The sequence below is a fragment of the Lemur catta genome, chromosome 15 (assembly GCF_020740605.2).
Source record: "Lemur catta isolate mLemCat1 chromosome 15, mLemCat1.pri, whole genome shotgun sequence".
Classification (NCBI taxonomy): Eukaryota; Metazoa; Chordata; class Mammalia; order Primates; family Lemuridae; genus Lemur; species Lemur catta.
Genome location: NC_059142.1, coordinates 37,180,339 through 37,201,989, shown reverse-complemented (window position 1 = coordinate 37,201,989; position 21,651 = coordinate 37,180,339). Strand labels below are relative to the sequence as shown.

The 21,651-nt window shown below is 53.5% G+C and overlaps 1 protein-coding gene and 1 long non-coding RNA gene across 15 annotated transcripts in view; one reads left to right on the top strand and one right to left on the bottom strand.

Annotated features, from left to right (window-relative positions):
* Positions 1 to 21,651, top strand: part of PLXDC1 (plexin domain containing 1) — a 62,809-nt gene that overhangs the window by 35,191 nt on the left and 5,967 nt on the right. For 2 of the 3 annotated variants that reach the window (XM_045526347.1, XM_045526348.1), the window contains exons 8-11: positions 7,097 to 7,192; positions 12,174 to 12,255; positions 15,558 to 15,618; positions 16,989 to 17,127. In XM_045526347.1, coding sequence (XP_045382303.1) covers positions 7,097 to 7,192; positions 12,174 to 12,255; positions 15,558 to 15,618; positions 16,989 to 17,127 — 378 coding nt within the window. Of the gene's footprint in view, positions 1 to 7,096; positions 7,193 to 12,173; positions 12,256 to 15,557; positions 15,619 to 16,988; positions 17,128 to 17,226; positions 17,359 to 21,651 lie in introns of those variants that run through there. The other variant, XM_045526349.1, reaches the window with a different exon arrangement.
* The window catches only part of LOC123620819, a 42,586-nt gene continuing 32,405 nt past the window's right edge, over positions 11,471 to 21,651 (bottom strand). For 8 of the 12 annotated variants that reach the window (XR_006728955.1, XR_006728952.1, XR_006728951.1 and 5 more), the window contains 2 exons: positions 19,086 to 19,719; positions 11,471 to 14,471 (listed from right to left, as the gene is read on the bottom strand). This is a non-coding gene — a long non-coding RNA (uncharacterized LOC123620819). Of the gene's footprint in view, positions 14,472 to 17,471; positions 17,981 to 18,955; positions 19,720 to 21,651 lie in introns of those variants that run through there. The other 4 variants (XR_006728960.1, XR_006728958.1, XR_006728957.1 and 1 more) reach the window with 4 other exon arrangements.

Below are 21,651 nucleotides of genomic sequence, written 5' to 3'. Positions count from 1 at the left end.
GGTCCGGTGCCCTCCGCCTCCTCTCCTCCCACCACACGCCTCCCCGGGAAGACCTCAGGCCCCCGTGGTCTTAGAGCCCGAAGTAAAGCCCCGGACGTGCCTGTTTACGGCAGGTGCTCACTCCACACGTGTGCATGTCCCTCCCTCCTTCCCTTTCGCAAACATGCCTTGAACTCTCCTGCCTGTTCCTTGTATTTGTGTTGCTGCAAAACTAGGAAGTGGTTTTTAGCCAGCAGGACTGTTTCCCCGTCTTTGCTGTGGGCGGATGGAGCAGTCTTTGCACTCGCACGCAAGAGGCGACAACAGAAAACTCTTCCTTAATATCAAATATGTGTCTTCCCTTGCTCGGTGCGCAGGGCCCTGTGGACATCACATTATCCTTTAAGGCCCAGTTCCCACCCTAGGTATTGGCTGACAGTCAGCTGGTACACCCCACTGTAGTTATGCCAGTTGTCAAAATATTGAAATCCTTTCATTCTTACTGAACACCTGCTGGTTTGAGCCCCCTGAGTACCTCTTGCCACCCTAGCTGCCCTCCCTGACCCTTCCCCCCAAGCTCCCAGTGCTCTGTCAAGTGGTTTCTAGCTCAGGGGGCCAGGCATGGACCTTCAGGGTCTGGGAACTCCTGGAATTGTACGTGGAGTGTTGAAATCCAATTGTAGCATTTTCACATCCAGGCATTTTTCTGGGACAGTATCCATGGCTATAACTGGGGTTTGAAATCAGCCACAATCTCTGCTTTGGGGAGTGATGGCTTTTATGTGGCTAAAAGGTCAGATTCCTCTGGGTCTGATCAATTCATCCTAGCAAGTAGGGAATTAGTTTGGATTAGGTTGAGCTGCAAATAACAGTCAACTCGAAATAACCGTGGCTTAAACAGAAGTTCAGGAAGAGCCCTGTGGTCAGCAGTCCCTATGGCCACCAGGGATATTGCCATTATCCAGGCCCACCTGGTCATTCACCGCCACTTGGGTGGTGTCACTGTCCTTGAACTCAGGCTTGGGGCCTTCTTGCCAGGGGCACTGTGGGGAGTGGAGGCTGGTTCCCCACTATTCAGGAATCTCCCAGCCACTGAGCCCTGTCTGGGGGACTCTCTCCTCCCCCAGCCTCCAAACGCTTTCCTCCCCACCCTGCTGGGCGAGGGTGGGGGTTTGAGGGTGCAGCTCCTGGGTTGAGGGAAGGAGCTGCTGAACACAGCCAGAGTTTGTCTTCCATTGCTGTCTTAGACAAACCGTTATGTGGGCTTTGGAGCATCTTTGATGAAAAGAAAAGTCACGTGCAATCAGCAGCGCCTGTCTGCCCTCCAGACGCACAGGGTGGCTTATACCTAGTTAGCCGGAGAGGCCGCCAGCGTCCATACACGTTCCTCTGTTCAGTCGCTTATCTCATGGACAGTATAAAAGCAACTTTAGCGTTGCCAACATCACAACTGACAGAGATCCTGAGCTAGTGGAATTGGTTAGTGAGGTTTTTATTACAAAGGGTTTATTCCAAAATCGTAGCCTGCCCCTTGGCTGACCCCAGAATGACCTCAGACGCCCCTAACGCTCTGGTCCTCCTCCTTTACCAGAACTTTCCTATCCTTTCTGAGGCAGGCTTGAGTCCAGATAGCAGCCAGGCTATGGGTGGGGAAGACAGGGGTCCCGGACCAGCCAAGTGGGGACGTGGGGGGCAGAAGCGGATGTAGTCACCAGATTTCACCTTCCCGCCTCTTCTGCTAATGGATCCTATAAAGTGCTCTTCATTGAAAATTTTTAATCTATCCGGGGTCCCTCTGGCCCCTCTTTTCTCTTTTGTTTGTCCCAATGCTCTGCTCCCTGAGCCTTGTCATTTCTCTTTCTTGCCTGTTCTTCATCTGCCTTTTTTCCTACATTGCCTCTGTGCTGAGAAGGAATGTCCTGCCTCCCCTGCTGGGCAGAAAGCTCCTTGCTTAGGGTCCCCTGCTGGGGCTCGATTCATGATTGTTGAATGTATAGTCAAATGAGCAAAGGAATGAATGAATGAATGAATGAATGAATGAATGAAGACTCCCTCCCCCACCCCGAACCCACTAGCTTACATTTTTTATACCATAATCACCCATTCTGGAAGGAAGTTTGTGGCTGGATTTTTTGGTCTCCTGACTTCTGACCAAGCCAACACTTTCTGAAACGAAACTGGACATGTATCCAGAAAAAGCGTTCTTGCAATCATTTAAAAAAAAAAAAAGAAGAAGAAAGAAAGAAAGAAAACCTGGCTGTGTAAACCTCTCTTTTGAACCATTAACATTTCTTCTTGGGGTGGCAGGGTTTGCTGTGTCTGGACCTTAGCATTTCTGCATCTTTGATGACTGGAAGCAGAGATAAAGCAGAACGTCTCAAACTGCCAGAAATGTGGCTTTGGGGCACCCAAACTGACGTGCAAATGGACGTCATTGTCCTTGGGCGAGGCACAGATGTTGGTGAAATAATCCAAAAGCCAATAATGCAGGTGGGGATATTATAAAACAATTAAAACTTACCAAAGCCATACACTCAAACAAGTACAAGACGGCAGTTGAAGTGAGCGAGTATTTTCGACTAAAGATTTGTGTCCACACCCCCCTCTCATCCCCTTCCCACCGACTCTTGGTCTCCCTGCCCTGTCGGTAGGGCTGTGTTTGTTTCCAGAGGACGCCTGACGGTCCCTGGCTGCACTCACGCTTGGGCACGTCCCCAGCTCTGCTCCCCAGCCAGGATGGTGGGGAACTCATCCCTAGACCCAAGTGTGAGGTGTCTAGGAGCGCCGCCCCCTTGTCTTCCTGGCTGCCACTTGTGTCTCTGTCCTTGAAACCAGCTCCTTGACAAGTCCGGGTCTCCGTGTGCCCCACCCTGAGTCCCTTTGTCCCTCCCATTTCACCTTCCTTCTGACCAAGGGCCAGCTCTGCCCTACGTCTTGCGGGTGGAGAAATCCCGACAGCGGCTCTCCTCCTCTGGACTCTAACTTGGCCCCCTTTGGGGGCTGCCCTTTCTTGAGAAAGGCCGTAATCTGTGGTGGGCTGGGGAGGAAGGGCGCGCTTCCTCTGGGCTGCGGCTGATGTTGTAATGAGCTGCTGAGGTTTTTGCGACTCTTTGTAACCCATTCGTTCATTCACGGTCATTTCTTAAGTCCCTGTTGAGTGCAAGGCCGCTGCTAGGGGCTGGGATACAGAGACAAGTTCCACGTGGACTCTGTCCTCGGAGAGCTCACACTCTGAGGGTGGCCAGGAAAACAGATATTGATGAAGCAGTGTGACAGATGACACTGGACATTGCTCAGGGGGTTGTGGAGCTCAGAGGTGGGGCCACTAACTCTGCCCAAGGGTGGGGGAAGTCTTCAAGGAGGAGATGTCGTTGGAGCTGAGCCTGGAAGGATGAGGCAGATGGGGGAAAAGAAAGGTTGGCATTAGATTCTAGACCCCATGACCTTAGGCACCTTGCAAGGTGGGAGTGGGAGACCTGGAGTTTCAGATTTATTTTTTATTCTATTAACTTTTGGTGCTGAAAGGGTGATTTTTCAGAAGGAGAGATAGCCCCTGGGGTAGTGGATGGGTAGAGCTGTGAAAGGCTGCCTGGAACTTTTCCACCCTCTATATAGATGTTCCGAGGCCCCCAGGCCACCTTCTCAGAGCACTGGTGTCACATAAGGGGTGGCTGCATCGCAAGCGGGCTTGGTGCCGCCTCTGGACACAGGAATTTCAAAGAGGTGCCCTTCCTTGCCCCAATCGGTCAGACCCTCCCGCTTGGCAAAGGGTCTTTTTTGTATCAAATCTGTGTGTGTGTGTGTGTGTGTGTGTGTGTGTGTCTCGGGTGTGCACGCACATACAGGGCTCTGGGGACCTCGCTCCCTCAGCTTTCGATGGAGAGTTCTCTCCCCTAAAAACCTGATGTTTGTAAGGTCTCCTGGGCCCCTTTGCCCTCAGATTTAGGGTTGTTTAGGAGAAAAATGAAAATGTAATTATTCAATCTTTTGGATATTGGCTTAATTATTTATTTATTTATTTATTTTTTTTTTTTTTTTGAGACAGAGTCTCACTTTCTTGCCCGGGCTAGAGTGAGTGCCGTGGCATCAGCCTAGCTCACAGCAACCTCAGACTCCTGGGCTTAAGCGATCCTACTGCCTCAGCCTCCCGAGTAGCTGGGACTACAGGCATGAGCCACCATGCCCAGCTAATTTTTTTTTTTTGTATATATATTTTTAGTTGGCCAGATAATTTCTTTCTATTTTTAGTAGAGACGGGGTCTCACTCTTGCTCAGGCTGGTCTCGAACTCCTGACCTCGAGCGATCCACCCACCACGGCCTCCCAGAGCTAGGATTACAGGCGTGAGCCACCGCGCCCGGCCTTAATTATTTATTTTTAAAGAAAGAGATGTAAATGTTTCCCTTTGACTCCTTTAGAAACACAAACCAGGAAACCGCAAGCAGTGGTGTGCTGGAGCTCACGGTGGGCGAGAGAGGACTGAACGTGTCTCTTCCGAACTCCATGTTCGGTAACCCTACGTGGGTAGCTGGAAATCAGGCACGGCATTTACACCGTGGTATTTACACCACAGAAACTGGCAAAAGCTAAAGTCAAGGCTCCTCTCCCCTCACCTCCCAATCCCCACCCTCTAGGTGCCTTGTAGTCCCAGCTGTGCAGGAGGCTGAAGCAGGAGGATCACCTGAGGCCAGGAGTTCAAGGCTGCAGTGCGCTAGGGTGGTGCCTGTGAGTCGCCACCGCACTCCAGCCGGGGCAACATAGCAAGGTCCTATCTCTTAAGAAAGAAAAGAAAAGAAAAAGAAAGATGCGAGGGCAAATGAGTTGATTCAGATCCAGGTCCCCTCTGATGATGTGAGCTGCACAGTGGCGGGGCCAGGTCTGTCCTGCATGTCACGGGGTGCTTGGGAGCCGGCACAGCCCCAGACACAGGTGCCCATGCCTATGTGCCGAGTGAGCCAGTGAATAGAGTGGTGCTGTGCTTTTGTGTGAATTTTCTCATTTAAGTAGGTATTTTCCATGTAAGACTCTGGGTAGGCTTGGTAAATCGTAAAGTGATATACAATGTTGTATCAGTCCTTGGGTTAATCCGAGTGAATCTCAGTTTCCCGACTCATGAAATGAACAGCAGGACAACTTGACTTCTTAACTCCCTTGCAGCTCTCAGCCTGATAGGTCTAACTCTCTGAAGCTGTGGCCCATCTCGGTGCTCGTAAAGCCCACACCTGGGCACTGCTCACCTGGTGGGCACTTACCAAGACCACCTGGACCTCTCACCCCACCCACTCCTTGCAGCTATTTTGCTGAGGAGCAGCACGTTCCCTGATCTGCCTGGGATGGAAGGACGGGAGGAAGAGCAGGAGGAGGCCCTAGACCTCACTGCAAAGCGTCCAGTTCAATTCAGGAGTCTGGGAGGGAGGGTGCCTTGGGGCTGGAGCGGTCATTCTCCCTGGCAGGAGAGGAAGGCTAAGGTCAAAGTCCTCGCGTTGCCTCTCCCCACGAGAACCGGTAAGTGTGTGTGTGTGGTGGTGGGGGGAGAGTGTGATTCTGAGTTAAGTGCTCTCTGAGCAGCCCTCAGAGGGGGCATGGGAAATTCACCCCAACCCCCAGCGTCCCCAGGCCCATTGGCCACCTGAGCATCTATGTCCCCCACTTTCCCTGTTCCCTCCCTCTCTAATGAGGCAAAAGCAAAAAAAACAATCTGGAGCAGGAAGGCACAGGGAAGCCAGGATGGGATGGGGCCAGCGCAGGAAGCAAAGCCGGAAGCCTGGACCCGGGGCCACCAGAGGGCAAGGAGAGGCCATGCGGTAAAGGGCAGGGTTGGCACTGAGGCTGAGAGGGGGAAGGTGGGGACACCGGGGGTCCATATGGCCAGCACCGTGGTCAGGCTGCCTCTGCGGGGGTCTCCACTCTGCCCACAGCATCCTCCACAGCAGGAGGAAGCTGAGGGACCCACTGGAGATTTTCTGGCAGGAAATAGGCCATCCTGGGGGCCGGGGCCGGGAGAGGGGGAGTGGAAAGAGACATGCCGTCCTTCCTTCTCATGTTCAAGTTTATGAACATGGGTTAGGGCAGAGTCTGAGGGGTTAGGAGAGGCTGAAAATGCCCAAGAGTCTCAGTCATAAGAAAAACAATGAAAAAGGAGTTGGGGCTGCGAGGAAAGACGGGCTCACGTGCTTTAAGTGGCTCCTCGGTCCACACGCTACATGCACATATGTTGTCTTCCTTAATTGTCAGGACAGCCCCGAGTTGTGGTTCTCAGGTAGGTGTGGTGGCATAGGGGAGATATCAGAGCCTCTCAGATTGCCATTTTAAGAAAAGCCTTGTCATCTACAATTTCAGTTTCTTCATCCTAAGGGTGTTGTGGCAGCTATTTCTGTCTTTCCACTCCACAGACAAGACACTGAGGCCTGGATGACTCGCCTGTGATTGTCCAGCAAGTCAGGGGCAGAACTAGAATCAGAACCCAGGTCTCCTGCCTCTGAGGTCCTATAGGAGGTTTCTGCAGGGACAGAGGTGGCACTTAAGCCTGGCTCCAGGTCCTGAGCACTGCTGGGGCCTCCACACAGGAGGGGAGGGGGAGGGATTGGTGAGCAAGGTGCCGAGGTCAACTTGTCCACCTGCAGGCGTTTGCAGAGCAGGTTCAGCACCGGCTGCTTACAGCCTAACGCCACCTCCACCCTCCAAACAGACCCTCGTGTCCACACTGTGTGCTGAGTGCCTGGGAGGAGGGCACCTGGCCTGAGTGGGGGAGAGGAGGGGACTGGTCAGGAGGTGCTGCTCAGGGGAAGTGGCCCTGGAGCTGGATCTGGGAGCTAGACAAGCAGAGAAGGGGTGGAAGAACATTGTGTGTCATGGGAACAGCAGCTGCGAAGGCACAGAGGCAAGGGGAAGCACGGGATCCCCTGTGTCCTGACCCCAGGAGCAGCCAGGCCTCCGCGTTGAGTAGTTTAACCTGCTCGCAGCACACGCTAGTACAGGCCAGCCCCCTGCAGCGTCAACGTCACCACCCGGGTCAGTGGCTTTGCTGCACACTGCTAGCCCCTTCAGGCTCCAGGCCGAGGCCTCAGAGTCCTCTGGCCATGACAGGCTCCTGATGACAGGCTCCGCCTCTGTTTCAGAATCTCGGCGAAGGACCATCTTCGAATACCACCGTGTGGAGCTGGACCCCGGCAAGGTCACCAGCATGTCAGCTGTGGAGTTCACCCCGTTGCCAAGTGAGTAGGGGTCGTTCCCACCAACGGGGGGCATTCTGCTGTCCTGGGAAGAGCTTTAGCCTCAGATAGACTGGGTTCAGGTCCCAGGCCCCCCATCACCCCTGGGGGGGGACGGCCGCCCAACTTTTCTGGGCCTCCGTGTCTTGTGTGTGACCTGTACCTAGTGCTACCTCCCTCCTAGAGCCGTGGGAAGGGTTAGACCCACCGAGGTAGAGTTGGGCTCATCAGTGACAGCTCTGACACTGACTGGGACATCCCAGGCCTGGGGTGGGGTTTGGGCTTGACGTAGGACAGCTATTGCTACCCACACATACTTGAAAACCAGGAAAGCTGTGCCTCTGAGAACACTTGGACTGAGCCCCCGGGAAGGGCAGTCCAGGAACTGGATGGGTCCATGGTTTGTTGCTGTGCTTTCCTTAAAGGAGGTGATGCTGGAAGCCACAGGCAGAGGGCAATGAAGGGATTTAGTGAGCAGCCTCCAGGACCCATGGGGCTCTGGCCCTCTGCACCCCACTCACCTAGAGTTCAAGGCCAGGCCGAGGACCCACCTGCTGCTGTGGACCCACAGGATTGGGGTTGGATGCTCTCCGGGATGTGTTGGGGACAGCCAGGGAGAGTGCGGGAAGGAGGACAGCCTCTCCATCCTTGTCTTTTTAGGAGGGTTTTAATTCCCCCTCCTGTCTCATGAGGCCTCCCAGCCACCACCACCCATGCCAGACCCGCCCCACCCCCGGAACTAGAGCCTGCTCTTGTCTCTGTGGCTAGGACACTTTGCAGGTCACAGCCCCACCCCCAACACAGTCGCCCTCCATCCAGGCAGGAGGCCTGAGACCTGGGGCTTCCTCAAGGGCTGATGAGAGCAAACCCCAAGTCCTAGGATAAAACTGCCTCTAGGAGCAAGGACATCCAAGGGCAGGGCTAACGGCTCAGGCGGAAGCAGTGAGTGTTCTGGGAACGCATTTCTGGGACACTGTACATTTAAGGCACTTCCCACCCTCCAGTGAATTTTGTGAGCATTTAATAGCGTTCAAGACGTCTAAAACACAAATGGGAAATAAAGGTCAGAAGTATTACGAGTCCCCCATAAGGCTCCCTGGGGCTCTTTGTGGCCAGTTTGGCTGGAGCCTTTTAAGGGGCCTTCGGAGTCACCAGGAATGGCCAGGCGAGGGCTCCCATGTGGTGCCCATGTGAGTGCAGCTGGCGGCGGAGGGCAGCGCTGTCCAGGCTGTGATTTGAGCCCCTGGGTGGCCAGTTAGCTCTGTCCCAAGAAAGTGCTCTGCATCCCGGTCTCTCCCTTACTGTTGGGAGAGTTAGGTAGGGGTGAGGGGTGCACAGGTGGCAGGGCAAGTGATAGGGGGATGTGGTCCAGGGCCAAGGGTGGAGGGACCAATAGAAACAGAGAAAAAAAACACAACAGCAAGGGCTCGAGCTTAGGGACTTTTCCCTACTGGGAGCATGCACAGAAGCTAGGAACTTATGACCTAAAGTAACCTTTCCCTTATTAGTATAGTAAAACTCACAGCCCCCAGTGCCACGACAATTCCAGAGGAGCCATACAAGGACAGAAAATGGGAGGGTGCATGATTCTGGGAATCTCCACCCACTTCCCCCAACAGACAGGAATAAGCCAAAGAACCAGGACAGCTCTCCCTAACCACACCAGCCAGGAGGACGTCTCCAGGTTACGTCTGGAGGGGTGGTGGCTTATCTCCAAGCCATCACACTCCGTGGCTGGCCCCTCCTGACCCCTCTTCTAGGAGAGAACCATGAAAAGGTGGCCTGAGGTGAGGGTCGGGGCTGTGGCAGGGGGAACCTACAGTGGGACCTTAAGGCCACGGGCTCGGACCCCAGGCTCAGACAGACCTCCGTTCAAACCCAGACCTGCCACTCTTAGCTCTGTGACTCTCTCCAAGCCTCAGTTCCCTCTTCTGTAAAATGGAGGTAACAAGAGCATCTATGTATCAATTCAACGTACCATGTGCTGGGCCCGTTCTAGACCCTCTAGACACACAGGGAACAAAACAGCCAGAGAGCCCCTCCTCCCGCTCAGGGAAGTCCCTGCTCATTTCCTGCCTGTGGCTTTCCATCCACCCCTCCAGGGCCTTCAATGCCAGGGCAGACAAAAGGACACAATGCCACCAACCGCCAGTGCCTCCCAGAGTGACTGAAGTGGCCACACTGTGCCCACACAGCCTCTCTCCTACTCACCGAGGGCTGGTCCTAGCTGCCATCTTGCTGGAACGCCGTATAATGCAGATGGGCTCCCTAACAGTGGCACGTTGCATGGAAACTCACTTAATGGAGAAATGCATGTAATTTTATTGAATGAAGGCGAGGTGGCCCATGCCTGTAATCCTAGCACCCTGGGAGGCTGAGGTGGGAGGATCGCTTGAGCTCAGGGGTTCAAGACCAGCCTGAGCAAGAGTGAGACCCTTGTCTCTACTAAAAATAGAAAAAATTAGCTGGGCGTGGTAGTGAGCACCTGTAGTCCCAGCTACTTGGGAGGCTGAGGCAGGAGGATCACTTGAACCCAGGAGTTTGAGGTTGCTGTGAGCTAGGCTGATGCCACGGTACTCTAGCCCAGGTGACAGAGTGAGACTCTGTCTTGAAAAAAAAAAATTTATTGAATGAGTGGCGTTTTTTTTGTAGTTAGTTGTCACCTGCTGTCAAGGTGTCCTATTGAGCTGCTTATAAGATGAGCTCTTCAATGGTGCACAGTTATTCTGGGTGAGCGCCTGTCTCTCTGCAATAAAATGCACAGGCTTTGTGACAGCTTTGTGACAACTGCTTGCCACTGAGAGGTCTCCTGGTGCACTTACGGGAGTAGCGCTGGTTTGCAAGAGAACAGCTCTGAAATGCAGCCCCCATGCCTCCTGCTCTCACTGCTCTCACTGCTCCTCCGCATGGCGGTGCCAGAGCTGTGCACACCCCTCCTGCACCTTGCTCCCACTGATTTCTGTGCTCTCTGACCCTGTCCAGCCCAGGCTGGGCCTCAGCTATCACGCCCTCCTCGTCCCTACCATTTGCAGCCTTTCCACTGGGTGCATCCCATCAGCAGTTCCGGCTGCTGTGGGACCGCACCCCTCCCAGCTCTGCGCGGGGACCCTTCTGCCTGCACTTCTCCTCCTCCGGGACAGCTGCTTGCTGGGCTCAGGCTCTGCCTTTTTTCAGTTTCTGCCCAAATGTCCTCTCCTCAAAAAGGGCTTCCTCAACCTCCCTGAGTAAAACCCAGCCCCACTCTCATTCCGCCTCCCTGTCCTGGCCCACTGTACTTGCGGACCTGCTCGAGACAGAAACCCTAGTGCTGACTTATGTGTCTGTCTGGCCACCAGCTCCGCTGGACCACGGCTCCAGGCTGGCAATGCCACTGTCCTTTCCTGCTCACCTCTGTGTCTCCAGCACTCGGGACAATGCCTGGGCCCTGGCGGATGCTCAGGAAATGTTAATATTTGTTAATAAACCAATAAGCGAGTGAATGAAGACCTCACAGGTTTATTGAAAGGAATGAATAAGTCAGCAGTGAGAACAAGCAACCTTGGCCGGGCGCTCCTCCTGGGGCAGCGCAGAGAAAAGCATCCTCTAGGTATTACCTCGTTTCATCCTCACAGCGAGTCCTCCGGGCAGGTGGCATCATGCTCCCGGCTTTACAAATGAGGTAACTGAGGCACCAAGAGGCTAAGTAGCTTCCCAAGCAGGACTTCAGTGTGGACGAGCAGAGAAGGTGACACACTCCCTGTGGCAGCTCCCTTCCGAGAGGAGAGCCGGAAGAAAGGGACAGACCTGTCTGACCCAGGTTGACCTCATAGACGTAGAGCTCTGTGCCCTAGGTGGAGGCCAGGAGGAGCTGGAGAGAGGCCATGTGGGACTGTGATGACAGTGAGGGCCCCCAGCTAGCACTGGATGGGGGGCAACCAGAGCCTCGTTTTTCTAGAGACAGGGTCTCGCTCTGTCCCCCAGGCTAGAGGGCAGCAGCATGATCATAGCTCCCTGCAACCTCAAACTCCTAGGCTCAAATGATCCTCTTGCCTCAGCCTCCCGAGTAGCTGCAACTACAGGCACAGGCCACCACGCCCAGCTAATTTTTCCAATTTTTGTAGAGACGGGGTCTCCATCTTGCCTACAAGCTGGTCTCGAACACCTGAGCTCAAGCGATCGTCTCACCTCGGCCTCCCAAAGTGCTGAGATTATAGGTGTGAGCCACCACACTTTGCCTCAGAGCATCTTTTTAAAAAACAAATTTTATTGTATATATTTCAGTTATAAACATGGTGTTATGAAATACATATACATAGCAAAAAGGTTACCAAAATGAAGCTAATTAACATATCCATCATCTCATGGTTACCCATTTTCTTTTGCTAAGAGCAGCTAAAATTTCATTTAGCATGAATTTCAAATACAGTACAACTTTATTAGCCATAGTCTTCATGTTGACCCATTAGATCTCTAGACTTGTTCATTCTGCATATCTGCTGCTTTGTATCATCTGATCTTTGAAAAATCCCTCTGGACTTTGTGATTGTGGGACGTACGTGTGGAAGTATAACTTCCCCAACTGGGTGAGATCCCTTTGTACACGCTTGTAGTGTCCTGTGATTTTCCTGCAGAGACCCCATGACAGTTATAATTCTGTAGTTATTTTTGTTTGGTTATCTGTTTAGTGTCTGTGTCCCCATGTGACTGTAAGCTCCAAGAAGGCAGGGACCAGGTCTCACTGCCGAATCCCCAGCGCCAGTTCAGGGCCTGAGCCCCTAATGATGGGAGGAAGGAAGGGAGAAAGGGAGGGAGGGAGGTTAAGAAAGAAATGAAAGAAGTTAGGAGTTGGGGCTGGATTCAAGTGAGGGTGGCACTGATGACCTCAAGGGTCCCTGCTAAGTCAGGGACGCCCTAGTCCTGTAAACACCCATTATTCAGGGGTGGCGTCCCTTAGTGCCTGTGGAGAGGTCCTGGTGCTGAGTGGCTGCGGCCTTGTCTCTTGCAGCCTGCCTGCAGCATCGGAGCTGCGACGCCTGCATGTCCTCGGACCTGACCTTCAACTGCAGCTGGTGCCATGTCCTCCAGAGGTTCGTGCCCAGGGTTCCCTGCTGATTCCCAGTGGCAGACTGTGGAGGGGCAGAGGGTGGCATGGCCCTGCTCCTGGCCTCGGGCCTTATCACCCACCGTCTGCCAATGTGAAGGCCTCTGGCCAGTGCCACTCCCGACTCTTAGGACAAGAGTGTCACAGAAGTGAGTCTCTCCCTGAGGGTTATGGCTGATGCAGGTGTCTGTGTGGCAGGGTGTGGTGCACAGCTGTGGGCACCCCACTCTTAAGGCAGAGTCCTGGGACCCACCCCACACCCTCTGCATCAGGATCTCTGGGAGAGAACCCAGGAAGCTGCATTTTAACATAGTGCCTCATCTGCAAACAAGTGTGAGAACTGTCAGCTCAGAGACAGGATATAATCCAAAGACCCATGACCCCAAACCACGAACTCAAGATCTTTCTTGGGCTGCAAGAACATTTCCTGCAAACCAGGAATACGGACACTGCAGGCGTCCGTGGAAAGCTTGGGGGAAGCTACGAAGCTATGTTTGCTTGGTTTTAGAAGCTCAGAAAATTCTGGGTAAGATTCGGTCTCAGGGATAGAGTTTTTAAATCCAACTCATCTTCCACTCCTTGTTCTGAAATCATTTCCACACAGATTAGACTCAGAATTCAAGCTTTGTTCCCTGTCCAAGATAAATAAATAGCAGGAGAGAAAGAAAAAGGGATTTCTTTGGGGACTACGGCTCTCCTGAGAGTGGGAAGCCCTGTGAACTCCAGGAGCCTTTAAGGCAATCTTGAAAACTGCAAAATTATAATCTGTGGGTTCCCTTGCAGCTGCCGTGCAGCACTTCCTTCGCTCCTTCCCAGTATCTCGGCGCAGAAATAGAAGCTCTCGCCTGGCTCATAGGACGTGGCTCTGGGCCGGAAGGGGACTGGGTGGTGCTCCTCAGGCCTGCCAGGTGTTCTTCCCACCAGCTGTGCTTTTATTCAGTCTCTTGGGGCCTCAGTTTGTTTACCCTGTGTAATGGGCTGAGTTTATGTCATTCAGGGACATGTGGGTGAGGAACACACAGAGCCCAGAGAAAAATACACAGGAAGACCCCAAGTTGGTTCTTCCTGGAGTGGAGGTTCGCAGAGTAATCTCCAGACTGTGAGGCTATAAGAATTGCCTGGAAGGCTTGTAAAAATGCAGATTCCTGGGCCCTGCACCAACCCACTGAATATGATCCTCTGGTGGACCAGGATCCCAGGAATCTGATTTTTGAAGTGGTCCATCTTGTGCTTTGTCAAATTTGAGAACCACTGTCTCAGTGATAGGGAGGTGACCTCAGATGAGCCCTGAGATCGCAGGGCTGGCTGCCACGGCATGACTCAGCCTCCAACAAGAGCTGAGCCATGAGAACTGCAAAATGGGTCAGATGAAAGCGTGGACACCACCCCCTGTGAATGCAGACGCCCAAACTCAGAGACCATGACGGTTTAATGAGGGCTGGGCCCACCTCCACATTGAGAGGTTGGTCGGGTTGGGGGAAGGGCAGGCCCTCTGGTTGTGGACTCTGCCTGTTTTGTGGTCATGTCAGCAGAGAGAAACAGCACAGCACAGGGAAACTCCAACAGTGTGCAAGGCTGATGTGGACTGGAAACCATCCTGTCCCCAGATGCCCCGTGGGCCTGGGCTCACTCCTGCACGTGCCCCTCCTTGCCAGCTTTCTGGAGCCCCAGCTCCAACTGACAGCTGACCCCAGGTCCCCAAAAAGCCAGAGGGCCAGGGCTGGTGCAGTGGGGACAGCTGACATGGTCTCCCACCAACAGCTGCTGTCAATCCCCACAGGGCTCTCTGTTCCCCTCCCCTCCACTGCTCGGCTCTCCCTCCACAGCCTCCCAGGACTTGCCCTCCTGCTGTGGGGCCGGATCTGATTTAGACAATTTCACTTACCATGGCAGGTGTCCTCCCTTCATCCCACCTTGCCCCACCACGGCCCACTCTGGAGTCTAAGGGCAACCTTAACTTCAAGATTGGGTCACAAAATGGGGGTCGTAATCCTTGCCTTTCAGTGTCACTGGGAGGGTCCCATGAGATGGTGCAGGGCGGCATGTGGCTGGGGCAGCACCTGGCATTCAGGAGATGCTCAGCAAATGACCATTTCTCATGCGCTTCTTGGAAGCTAGGTTGGTGGGCTCAAGGCTAGCATGTGATGCTCTTGGACCGCCACCATAGGCTCAATCCTTGAAAGACTCAGTTCTTATCAGTCTCTGGGAATATTAAAGAGCAAAACAAGAAGTAGGAAGAATCAGTTAGCTTGGTCTAAAAGAGACTTTAGTTCCCAGACTCCAACAGCCCTGCCCCAATCCTCCATCCCCCAAAGTGGTGGGCATGGGGGACCCGAGAGGACAGTGTGGATGGCCCAGATCAGCCATCCTGGCTGCAGAAGGACTGGCTCGGAGCCCACCAAGGCATCTTTAGAAGGAAAAGCGAACAGTCTTCGGAGAGCCGTGGCCCTTGCCTCGCCAGGTCTCGGGCGGTTGCTGGTGCAGAGCGTTAACTTGCCGAGAACACTGCCTTAGCACCAGCGGCTCGTGAGACTTTCCTCGCAGGTGTGCCTGGGCTGGGGCTGGGCTTGGCAGATTCCCCGGCGCCAAAGAGCAAGGGATGGAAACGTGGGCATAACGTGCGGAGAACATTCTCTGGTTCATGCCCAGGCCCCCACCCTTCCCCAGGGAAGCCGGGATGGCTGTCTTCCAGCCCAGCTGGGCTGCACAATGTCCTCTCTGGGGACCCTTGTCAACCAGTGTTTAATCTCTCCCAGCCTCTGCCCTCGAATGATCGCACAGGGAAGTGTTAACTAAATCTGCCCACTCTCCTTCCCACATCTAGGCCCCTCAGTACTGATGGTGCAGATATGCGAGTGAGCAAGCCTTTGTCTGGATGAGAACACGAGTGTGAATGTCCTGGATTCTCAGTGATGTCGTAGCAGCACAGCGTCTAGGGGACCTTCATGATCATTAGAGGTCATGCGGTTCTGCTGGCCTCCTACCCACACACGCGGGCAGATGCAGCCTTGGTCTTGGGAGCTGGGTCAGAAGGCGGGTGGGGATGCCACAGATGCCTTCCCTTCCTTCTGGGGAAGCAACAGAGGGGACAGGAGGGCTGACTCCTGATCCCACAGCAGCCTGAGGTCAAGGCTCCTGCCTAGTGCTCTTAGGGTCTTGGCCAGCCCAGCGTTGGGAGCTTAGCCGCCCTCCTCCCTTCAGAACAGAGCCGTTGCCTGCGGGGGAAGTGAAAGGGGAGGGCTTCTCTGTGGGTCCTGCCACGTCTTTCACCTTTTGGTCCCTCTGCAGGTGCTCCAGTGGCTTTGACCGCTACCGCCAGGAGTGGCTGGCCTACGGCTGTGCCCAGGAGGTGAGAGGCTCAAGTGATCTGCGGTAGCTCCTTTGGCAGGTGGAGGGGACGGGGGGCTGCCGGCAGGCCCTGCCCTGGCAGCTCTTCTCAGGGTGTGCTTAGCCCTCGGTGATACCCTCCCCTCCGCTGAGCTTTGTTTTCCAGACGGCTCTGAGCCAAGTAAACCCACTTCGGAAGGTTGTAGAGCGCTCTGTGGGTCCCTGAGATAAGCACTTATGATGACGTGGCCATGAGTGGGCGGCCCTCAAGAAGCTCCTTTGGTCCATGCAGAGGGTACGCTGGGCACGGCCTCAGCCACAGCTGGATCCCCGGGGAGACTGTGCATCTGGTGACGTCAATGAAGCACCGAGGATGCTTGCTTTTGAGGGGGGCAGTCATTCCAGGGGTGAGGAGGGTTGCTCCAGGCACCTCCCATTTAGAATCCCATACAACAGCGGTCCCCAACCTTTTTGGCACCAGGGACCGATTTCATGGAAGACAATGTTTCCACAGATGGGGGTCGGGGGCAGAGCTCAGGCGCTCAGGCGGTGATGCAAGTGATGGGGAGCGACTGTAAATACAGACGAAGCTTGGCCAGCTTGCCCGCCACTCACTTTTTGCCATGCGGGCCCCTGGTTCCTAAGTTTCATGGAAGACAATTTTTCCATCGACTGGGGGAGTGAGGGAGGCGGCAGAGCTCTGCAGCCTGGTCCCTAACAGGCCATGGAGGAGTACCAGTCTGCAGCCTGAGGGTTTGGGACCGCAGCCATACAGGTTCTGTCTCACTGCTAGAATTTTCCAGAACACTCAACACTTTGATTCTGGATGGGGAGCATCCTAGTTCCACACCTTAGACTAGCACAGACAGATCCATTCACCCGTGTGTCCTTTTCCTCCCTCCCTCTCTCTTCTTGCAGTGCCAGCACACTGCACACACTAAGCATTCACCATGGGCTGCCCTACCCTCGTTCTTAACCCCAAAAGCAGGGGCCAGTGCACCCATTGATCTGAGGGGGAAATTGAAGCCAAGAGAAGTTTAGTGACTTGACCTGCATCTCGCAGCCAGAAAGTGCTGGGCCTGGCGTTTAAATGGCAACTCCCCAGGCCCCACTACCCTGCACTCACCGGGGTCTATTTTATGAGTCTGGGTCTGGGTGAGCCATCTTTTCTGGCCTTAAAACAGAAATGTCCAGTAGCCCACTTCTGAAGTCGGCTGTTAGTGAATGTTCAGATTTGCTCTATTTGCATAAGATTGACATCTCAGCTCCTTCCTCCCAGCTGACAGATAAATTGCCCTGAAAGATTAGACGCTTTCAGGATGGAGCGGAAGGTGGAAATGCACTAAGGGCACAGCTCTGTCCGGGGTGGCAGCACCAAGCTCTGTCTTGCAGGTGGAAGGCAGGACATGCGAGGAATTCCAGGATGAGGACCACTACTCGGCCTCCCCTGACAGCTCCCTGGGACCCTTTGACGAAGACCTGGCCACCACCAGCCCCTCCTCCCTCATCGTGGACAGCCTCACCACGGAAGGTAAGGCCTGAGCCCAGGTGCGGGGTTGGCGGAGGCCATGGGGAAGAGCCTCCACTCCGGGAACCCGCTGTCCCTGACATGGATAGTCTCATGGGATAGGAATTGCACAGAGGAGGGACCACCAGAAGCTCAGAGAGTTTAGGACACTTGCTGGCGAGAAGCAGAGCCCGGTTTAGGATGCGTGGACGCCACTCCCCGGCTCTCACCTCCGTGCTGGCCCGCACCAGGGCTGAGGGACAGAATTCACCATGGAGACGGGAAACATTAATGTCCCAGCCCAGTGCCAGGTATTTCATATAACTTAGTTAATCTTAACAGTAATCCTCAGGGAACCTGAGCGATCTTATCACCCCTGAAGCAGGTGTGAACTTGGTCCGCACAGTAAGAGAAAGATGGCCTGATCCTCCTATAGCTTCACTTCACTTCTGACTCTCAGGCCCTGCTTGGTTGGCATGCTGGGGGATCCCACCTCAGACTGGCACGTGGTTCCCTGCTCCTGTGACCTTGTGCTGGCAGAGGGTCCTGTTGGGGCCACGGCATCCTCCGTCTCGGGTTGTTGCTGATCTGCCTGCCTGCTCAGGCCTGGCCGTCCCCAGGGACATCTTTGCCACCTCAAGGCCTAGGGATCTTGGTTGAAGCCACCAGAGGTCCATTCCCCTGGGGGCACCCGCCGGGCAGTGTTTCAGGAGGCCCTGTGCAGGCTCCTCTGGTTTTAGGACCGTTAGGTCTCCTCCCTTTCTCCTGCCCCCTTCCAGAATTCTTATGTCTGAGAAAGTCCTCTCTTGCCCTTTTTCAACACACGGCATCTATGTTTGAAAGACTGAAAGGCTTACGGCCTCCCAGCACCAAATACCTGCTTGAAAGGAATAATGGAAAAAAGGAAAGGAGAGAAGAAAAAAGTTAATATTTTAAAACATTATTCAGCCACGATCCTTTTTTATAGATAATGAGACAGGCTCATAAGGTACAAAGTAGGTTACTTAGAGTTACATGAGGGGTAAGTGGTGGAATGTTCTTTCCACGGTGCCCCCTGCCTTTCCAAACGTCGCCTAGAGAACTGGAGAACCAGAGCAGCGGCCCACGGACCTGGCCAGAGGGAGGTCACGGAGGAAAATGAACTCATGCTGGCAAGAGCTAACGGGGGACTGACCATGTGCCCCGTAGGGCACTAAAGGGCACACAAATTAATATTCAGTCCTCCTGGGTGTCCATACTGTTATATCCCCATTTTACAGAGGAGACACTAAGGCTCAGAGAGGCAGATGACTTCCCAGGGTCACACAGCCAGGAAGAGATAGAGTCACGTCTCATTTGGCTACAAAAGCAGTGATCTTCCCCCTATATTCCACTGCCTTTCTTGGTGCCGAAAGAAATGGAAAAGGTCTGTGTGGGTGCAGGGGCAGGGCGAAATGGCACAGGGTGAGCAAGCCAGGGAGATTCCACTGGCTCCCAGTACTCTGAAGTCGCCCGGGAATAGCAAGGAGCTAGTGAAGACTCCAGTACTGAGAGCAAAGCACATGCTGGTGCTGCAGAGGTTAAATGAAAAAGAAGTAGAGAGAGACCTTGCCCTTGGGGAGTTAATGACGGAGTCCAGGGATGACCCTCAGTCTAAGGAGACTCCACTGAAAAGGAAGCCAGCCGTCACCCTCAGTTAACCCCTGTGCTTAGGGAGGGCACCTTCTGAGCCCAGAGCGGGGCTGGGGACACAGACACCTCCCACCCCACTCAGAGGTTTAGCCACAGAGTGTCAAGAGGCCAGGAGGGTGGCTGTGTTTATCACTGTAATAGGGTTGTTTGCCCCATGTGCACAGCAAGTCAGGACGCCAGCTTGCAGCAGGGAGAGAGGTTTAATTGCAAGGCCACCGAACAGGAAAGAGACCTCAAATCCACCTCACCGAGGAGTCTGGGGCCAGGGGTCTTAAGGGGTTTGGCGAGGGCCAAGTGTGGAGGTCACTGACCAGTGGAAGGGTGCAGGGTGAAGTCATGGGACCAGGAGCTGGAGAAACTTCATTCTCAGGGTAGCTCGGTCCTCTTGAGGGGGGGCGGTCTCCACACTGGATGGCACCAGCTATTCCTCTGTAATTCAGGACCTGAAAAACATCTTAAGCAATTCGTAAGCAGAAGTCTTATGACTCTGACGTCAGAAACCCTATCTATAGGAATGAGGGGGTGTAAATGATCACTAGCTAGTGCTGCGTGACTTCCGGTTACAAGGAAGTAGGCCACATTTATTGCAGCCCGATTAATACTTAATTATAACGATATTTCTGTCTTGAATCCTTGTTAACCCCGTGAGGGTGGCTTCATGGTGGCCATGGGGAGCCGCGTTCAAATCCTGCCTTGTGATTACCGCCCCCCCCAAGAGGGTCCACTTGTCCCGTGGTACTGCTATGGGGACGGTCCCTGCACAAGCAGCGAATTCTGTTTGCCTGTTTCACTGTTTGTGTGCGTCACCTGCCAGCCCAGGAGTGGGTCTCACTTATGTTTACTGTGGAACAGTCCTCAGCAGAAAACCTTCATTAGAGTAAGTGAAGACAGTTATGGCTCTATGTCCTGGTCCTGGAGGAGGTGGCAAAGATGATCAGGTTACATCTGTAAGAAAAAAAAAACTTTTAATGAGGACTCCCCTCCACGTGCCCAACTCTCAAGGCGTCTTGGCAGAAGAGATTTTAGTCACCCGGGAGCCTGTGTGGTTCCAGCCTGCACAGGGAGACGTGCAGAGTCTCTCCCATACCTTCTACCTCAGGGTACGGGCCACCGCAGGGAGGTGCCGTGAGCAAAGGGACGCAGCACTCCAGCCAGAGGCACCTGCCCAGGCAGGACAGAGTTGGAGAGCAGCAAGGGCCGTGGGGAGTGGATTTAAGAGCCATTCACTTGCAATCAAATGTTACAAATTTAAGCAAACCAGATGACCTGTGAGTGGCAAATAACTGTCACAAAGCCCGTGGATTTTATTGCAAAGACAGGCACTCGCCCAGAATACCTATGTGTAGTTGAAGGCTCATCTTATAAGCAGGTCAACAGAACACCTCAATAGTAGCAGGAAGTGACAACTAACCATGAAAAATGACCACTCATTCAACATCTAGTACACACATTTCTTTACTATGTGAGTTTTTGTGCAGCTACACCATAACCCATTAATTAGGGAGCCAATGTGTAGTACATGGTGCCCCAACAAGGTGGCAGCTGAGAGCCAGCCCTTGGTGAGTGGGGGAGAGGCTGTGTGGGCACAGTGTGGCCACCTTTAGCCACTCAGTGGGAGGGACAGTGGTTGGTGGCACAGTATCCTTTTGTCTACCAGTGGTAGGTGTAGACTGGGCTACAAATGATTTTTTTTTTTTTTTTTGAGACAGAGTCTCGCTCTGTTGCTCAGGCTAGAGTACCATGGCGTCAGCCTAGCTCACAGCAACCTCAAACTCCTCGGCTCAAGCGATCCTCCTGCCTCAGCCTCCCAAGTAGCTGGGACTACAGGCATGTGCCACCATGCCCAGCTAATTTTTTCTATATATATTTTAGCTGTCCATATAATTTATTTCTATTTTTAGTAGAGACGGGGATCTCACTCTTGCTCAGGCTGGTCTTGAACTCCTGACCTCGAGTGATCCACCTGCCTCGGCCTCCCAGAGTGCTAGGAGTACAGGCGTGAGCCAGCACGCCCGGTCTTAAATTTTCTTATGGTTGATTCTTTCATCATCTATATTTTGATATTTCAAGATGTATTGGAAATGTACAGCAGGGCAGGCTGCCCTGTCAGGCACTGGAGAGTAAACAGGTTGGGCGTTAAGGAGCAGGGAAACAGCGGGAACCAAGACGCTGCAGGAACAGAGAGCAAGGCCAGCAGGGCACAGAGGGGACACAACCATCGGGCCTCAGCTCTAGGGCGAGACGAGGGAGGCGCTCAATGCAGGTGAAAAATTTAAGGAGGTGCAAAAAAGAAAAAAAAAAGGAATAATCAAGTGATATTTTAATGCAATATTTGTAAAAATCAAAATTAATGCCAAAAATCTCATGATAAAATTTCAAAATTTTAAATAAAGACAGAAAGGGATGCTCCTCCCAGCCCTGCAGAAGGTTTCCAGGGGTGGGACTTCGGAAGGAGGAAAGGTGGAGGGAGGAACAGTCACAGGCAGTGGCTCAGAGGTGTGGAAGCCAGTCGGGGTACGGGGAGAGGTCTAGAGAGACTTGAGCAGTTTGTTCCTGCTGTGGCCACAGTGTTGCATTGTAGCGAGTGACAGGAGGAGAAAAGACTGGAGACAAATTGCAAGGGTGCTGGAACACCTGTGAACACAGGCGAGCGGTCAAGGCCTTTAGAATGACCTAGAGGAGACAGGAAGAGAATGCCATAAATTGTGGGTGGGTACATTTGTTTAAAGTTCAGGTGCTTAGAACAATATTCTCCAGGCATCTAGAGCATTCTCCTGACAGGGAACTCTTACTTTCCTTCCCCCATGAAAGTCTGCAGGAAGGGAGCGCAGGAAGGGTGGCATTGGACTTGTTTAGGAAGCTGCAGGGTGCGTGCCC